The 6088-nt window shown below is 43.4% G+C and overlaps 1 protein-coding gene across 3 annotated transcripts in view; it reads right to left on the reverse strand.

Annotated features, from left to right (window-relative positions):
* Positions 1 to 4750, reverse strand: part of LOC133725827 (F-box/kelch-repeat protein At3g06240-like) — an 11854-nt gene extending 7104 nt beyond the window's left edge. Inside the window, exons 1-2 of one of the 3 annotated variants that reach the window (XM_062153205.1) lie at positions 4337 to 4747; positions 244 to 4195 (exon numbers count right to left, since the gene is read on the reverse strand). In XM_062153205.1, the coding sequence (XP_062009189.1) occupies positions 3479 to 4195; positions 4337 to 4675 (1056 nt within the window). In that variant the 5' untranslated portion in view covers positions 4676 to 4747 and the 3' untranslated portion in view covers positions 244 to 3478. Of the gene's footprint in view, positions 1 to 243; positions 4196 to 4336 lie in introns of those variants that run through there. The other 2 variants (XM_062153206.1, XM_062153207.1) reach the window with 2 other exon arrangements.
* Positions 4751 to 6088: the final 1338 nt, after the last annotated feature.

Raw genomic sequence — 6088 nt, forward strand, 5'->3', positions numbered from 1 at the left:
TAAAATAGAAGCATGGCATATGTGTATAGCATGTACTTGTAGTAAAGTCGCTAATAACATTTTATAGGCATGCGTAAGGGTCGTGGAGACATGTATAGACATGACCATAGCTCTAATCGCAAGAGCGGAAAAGATAAGAGGAAGACACTTATCTTGTGCCGGTTTGGAGGCGAGCGGAGTGTGACCCCGGCGAAGTTCCTTAGTAGAAGCCTCGTGAATGGATGCGGTACTAAGTGACTGCGTCCCCTTAACAGAAGGAAATGATTAGCATTTTATCCATATTTATAAACCGACCAAGTAACCAAATGGATTATTTCACCTCATGAGTGTGATTAATTTGATCACATGTGCATGTGTGCTAGTAATATATGCATGGCCAAGTAGCGGCCGACATGCAAATAGATATGGATGAGTATGTGCTATATATATGAAGCATGTTAGTGAGTGACCCACTTGTGCTATACGTGTGCACAGAAGACAAGGATATATATGGCATTGCATTTTAGCTATGCCCCTGTTGGCTTCAATTATGTGCAAGTAGGAGGCACGTGTCGTGCATATCCAATAAAAGAAGACTTATCTTATCCCGTCGGCTGTAAGTGGAATCGATGAAGAAGTGAAGAAGCCAGCGTTCAAAGCAAGGGCTGCAAGTGAATACAGGATGACCAGCAGAAGTGAACGTTGGGTGCGACAGGTGACCAGTGGCGGAAGGCTTGGCCAGCGGAGGTTTGGCCGATTGTGATGCTCAAGAGCAGTGGCGGAAGGCTGAAGAGTTCGGCGGAGACTCGAGAGGCCGGCGGAGCAGCGAGAGTTCGGCGGTACTTCGAAGTTGGCGGAGGGAGCTGCAGCGGAGCAGTGCAGCGAGTGTGCAGCGGAGCAACTTGCAGTGGAGATCGCTGTCAAGGGAGTGAGACGCCGGCGGTGCCCAGCGGTGCGTGCAGAGATTGGCGCGCAGCAGTGCAGCGGAGCTTCCCCGGCGGAGCTGCAACGAAGCCTTGTAGAGCGTGAAGAGGAGTTGCTGCAGTTCGCTGGGCTAAGCGGTGGAGCACCGGGCGGAGGGAGCTGCAGCGGAGCGGAGGATTAGGTGCTCGGCGGAGGCTCCGAGTTTGGCGGTACTTGGAACTCAACAGTTTGCAGTATCGGGGCCGCTGGAGGACATATGCAGGCGGTGTTTTGCTGCGATCGATCAAAAAAAGAAAGCAGTGGTATGCAGGCGGTGGCAGCGAAGCCTTGGCGGTGCCTAGCGGAGAAGTTCAGCGGTGATGCCCCGGTGTTGAAGTCCGGCGGAGGATCTCAGTCCGGCGGAATATTAGTACTGACTGGAACTTAGTTTCTCCGCTGAGTGGAGCACTTCGCTGACGCCGACGGAAGATCAGGAGCTAACTGAAGTCTGGCTCTTCCGCTGATGGATACGAGCGGAACAAGTGCCGCTGAGTGGTGGTACCGCTGGCAGAAGGTTGGCGGTGAATTGAGGATGGTCAGCGGAGCTCGACGGAGACTCCGAGTGCCGCGGGGAGGGCTGCTGCTTGCCTAGAGCTGGGAGGCTGGTGGGCGGGCGCTGGCAGAGCCTAGCGGAGGTTTAGCCGCTGGGTGTGGTCGGCGATGATGGGCGGTAGGTCTGCTGGCGGTGGCAGCGAGCGGACAGAAGGCATGAGCGTTGAACAAAGAGCATGAACGCTGACTCGTGCCGCTAGTGCTGGTGTGTTGGCGGTGCTGCCGTTGTGATGGCATGAGCGAGATCAGTGGCCAGCCCCGATGATGATTGAGAGCGCCAAAGTCTCATGCTAGATCCCTGGGGTGTCCAGAGCAAATCTCTGGGTGTCCAGAGAAGATTTGCCAATTTTTTTTTTCTTTTTTTTTTCTTTTTTTTTTTTGTGTTGAAGTTCAGCGGAGACTTTTTGAGTTGGGCGTTGACCGCTGATCACCAGCGTTGACCAAATGTTGACCGGCCTTTGATGGGCGTTGACTGACTCCGCCGGGAGTTGACCAACCCCGTCGGGCATTGACCAAGCATTGACCGCCCCATATGCTGGTGTTTCTGCAAGTTTTGACCACTCTATGGGCGTTGACCACGTGTTGACCGGCGTTGACCAGCCATGTTGGGCGTTGACCGGACGCTGATGGGCCAAAGCTCGTGGTAGGTGATGAAGCCTTTGTGTGCAGGCTTCCCACAGACGGCGCCAATGTTAACGTTAGTGATCCGTGGGATCTCTAGTTAGCTTTAGAGAGAGAGAGAGAGAGAGAGAGTGACACAAGATGTATAGTGGTTCGCCTCCGCATGAGCGGGAGACTACGTCCACTTGAAAGCTATACTAGTGTGTCGAGCCCTGCGGCGTAACAAGATTACAAGAGATGTAATGGGATGAATGAATGAATGTGTTGAGTTGTGGGAGGAGGCATTCCTTTTATAGATGAAGGAATGCTCTTCCTTTACATGTTTTTCGATGTGGGATAAGCAACCACACAATTCTAGTCTAGAAAGCCTAGTTGTGAGGGCATCTTGGCAAGGGCGGGAACGTGGCTTCCCGGAGGCGGATTTGCGACTTCCGGATACCGTGGTGTAGCTTGAACATAAGGCTACACGATGGATGTCGTGGTTGGGCCTTGCCATGTCTCGTGGATGTCCCAAAGTAGGAGTTACTTATGCTTGGTGAGATAGCAAATACTCCATATTATTGGAGGTATGTACAATATATGTGTGTGTTTATATATATATATATATATATATATGTGTGTGTGTGTGTGTGTGTGTGTGTGTGTGTGTGTGTGTGTTTATAAATATATATACTTATATAGATATATGTGTGGGAAGGATGAGCACATCATCTTGTCATAGAACAAATAGATGCAAATATTATATGCACCTGGAGTCTGTCTTGCAAATAGTTATAAAACTTGCAACATTATAAGTGAAACCTAGAGAAAAGGAGAGTGAAAGTTTGGGAAGAAATAAGCAAAGTGATCTTGACTCTAGGGGAATGAATATCTTTTTCTTATTAACATAGATAAAATGAAGCTTACCATGCTGCATTCCAAAAAGTCATGCAGTTGCACCAAAACTTAGGGGCAAGTAGAATGTAAAATTTGAGTAGCAATTCTAGTGTGGTTAAAAAGCATGAAAATAGCCCAACATAAAGAGGCAAAAGCATACCACATACAAAAGTCTTACCAATGTGAGTCATGTTTATAGCACAAGTTAGATTTAATCCGCAGAGTCCTAATCAGTTTCAGTTTTCACCTCAAAAGTAATGACTCAAATACAAACAGTTGAGATGGAACTTGAATCATAAAAGTGGCACGCCTGACTTCCTCTAACTCTAACAATCATTTGCATTGGAAGATATTGAGTGAGCAGGGGCAAAACCTAAACGTGACATAAGACTTCAGCATCTCATACAGAAGGAGCAAAACATAGACACGGCATGCGACTTCAGCATCTCATATAAAAGGAGTGCAAAGGTGCTTGGCTGTGTTGGTCTCACATTCTTGCACCAGTACTGCCGGTTAATGGTGAAACTAAAGTTTCTATATAAGTAGCAGTATGATACCAGCAACCACCATAGTCCAGGACAATCCTAGATGTCTTTTCTTTCGGATTATATAATGCCAATGAGCCTGACTGGGGATGCCGCATCAAAACTTCACCATTCTCAGAAATGCATGTCATGTACATATACTCAACATCTAGAACCTCTGAAGGGATGCTTATGACTTCAATCCAAGATTTCTTGACTCCATAGTCCTTCAGTACCCACACCTTAAAATTGCGCCCAGGTTCGCAACTCATGGTTTGAAAGTACAGAGTTAGGCAATTATTAAGAATTCCAACTTCGGCAGTGGATGTAGGCCTATCTACCGGACTGGGAGGAAAGGGTAATGGAATCTCATAAAATTTCTCCTCCGCTAAATCAAATGACACTATTCTTGAAGTGATTAACCTATCATCCTCTTCCTCCAATACCCAATGCAGAGCTTCGTTAACTAAACATCCTGCCAAACTCACCCAACTCACCTCGGAATACCTGTTGAGCCTTCCAAGCTTCCTCCATGAACCCGATTTTAGCGTAAAGACAACAACATCAAATTCATTACTAGATGTATGGCTAGCCAGTATTACTTTGTAATCATTACTGGTTGAATCATAACCGAACCCCGAAAAAAAATGTTGGGACCAAAGGGAAGGTTGTGGTAGGACCTGGGATTCTCGAGTACAAGGATTCCATAACATAAAGGTCAAGGATTCTTCATCATCATCAAAATCAAGTAACAGACATATTAAGCCATTGCAACTACCAATGATTACAGTAGTACGAATATCAAACGGTGGAACACGTACCAGAAAATCAAGCCTTCTGCTTGGAAGAGGACCATCATGGCTCAAACACTTCAATATTGCTTCGTACTCTGCGGATCGGAAGATTTGTTCTTTGATGAGGAGAGAGTAGCTGGTGCTGATTTTGGTGTCGATGCAGCTGAGGTGTTTTCTGATGAAATAAGGATCGGAGATCAAGGCCCGCCATGCTTTGCACACACATCGGAATCGGAGCAGCGATTTGGCCGGTAGCCGTGAGAGGATGTCGTCAATGACGCAATCTAAATCAAGAGACTCGGAGCTAGGTGCGGTACCGGAGAGAACTACTTGTTGCTGCAGCCGAGTGCAGAGTGCGTCCGACATCTTTTAGGTATTTGCTTAGTGGCGACTGCAGAGAATCCTAAAGCATTTCCCTCACTTTTCACTACTGATCACAGTCATTTGGGCTGTCCAACTCAAACTATTTTACCAAGTCCAACCCAATTACCAAAAGTGAACTACAGGTTTTTTTTTTCTTTTGTCACTGTCCCACAGTCCCTTTCCACAAAGAACAGTATCAAAGTCAAACCGAGATGGTTTTTTTAAATTTTTTTTTTTAATTTATATATATATATTTTAATCATAATGGTAATCTAACCTCTGATCTGGTCTAGTCTTAATTCGATTCGCAATCCTCTCTCACTACTTGAGCTAACCTCAATGACTTAAAACTGAGATGCTGGTTTTTGAAATATCTGGCAGATTCAATTTTTGGAAAATTAGCAAGTCGAAGTATCGAACTGGTTAGTGCTAGAAAACCAAATCGATGACATTAAGATAGTTTCTATTGGTAAGTGAATCCGATCTTGGTAAGTGAAAAACAATGATAGTTTCTATTGAGATCGCCAAATTTTCTCTCATTACACCTCCCTTTTACTTGTTAAACAACAAATTTGTTTATTAGACCCTCCCTTAAATTACAAACATAACAATATATTGAAACTTTGTAATATATAGAAACTTGAGGTGAATTTACTCACCATAACACCATTCATTAATTGTTTTTTTTTTTTTTTTTGCAAATATTACTCTTCTTTTTTTATCTTTTTTACGAATACTCTTTTTTTTTGTCAACCTCCATGATGTTTGAATTCTTATGCAAAACTATTAATTGATTGCAAACCCAGTTCGAGGTAAATTTCTTTTTGACAAATGCAAGCATCTTCATAGCTGTCATCTTTTTTTTTTTCTTTTTTTTTCTTCCCATTTGCCTCACATAGGGCTGTCACTCCGTTGGTTTGAGGTTATAGGTATTACCAACTTCAAAACCAAAGCTTTCGGTTTCAAAATTGAGCTACCAATTACCAACCAAAATTTTCGGTTTGTAATCATATCTACCAAATTCGATATTTCGGTTTTCGGTATTACCAACTTAAAAACAATTAATTCTTTATAATATAAATGACAATGAACAATACTAGATTTTTCAATTTTATAGTCGTAAACTTTGTATTATCTACTTAGTATAGCTTTCTTTTCTACATATGACATTAAGTTTTAATAATTTTTAATAAAACTAGGTTATTTAACCATCTTTGACCAGACTACTTAAAATACATGTACTATTAATGTAGTAATGCTCATACTGTTATGAAATTTTTATATTTATTTCTTAATATACATGTATGAGTATTGAAAACTATAATATATAAAGCTAATATTTAGATAATCGGTAGATTCGGTATTTACCAAAACCAAACCAACTTTTTCGATAATTTTCGATTTCGGTTTTATCGG

This window comes from Rosa rugosa, chromosome 1 (assembly GCF_958449725.1).
Source record: "Rosa rugosa chromosome 1, drRosRugo1.1, whole genome shotgun sequence".
Lineage (NCBI taxonomy): Eukaryota > Viridiplantae > Streptophyta > Magnoliopsida > Rosales > Rosaceae > Rosa > Rosa rugosa.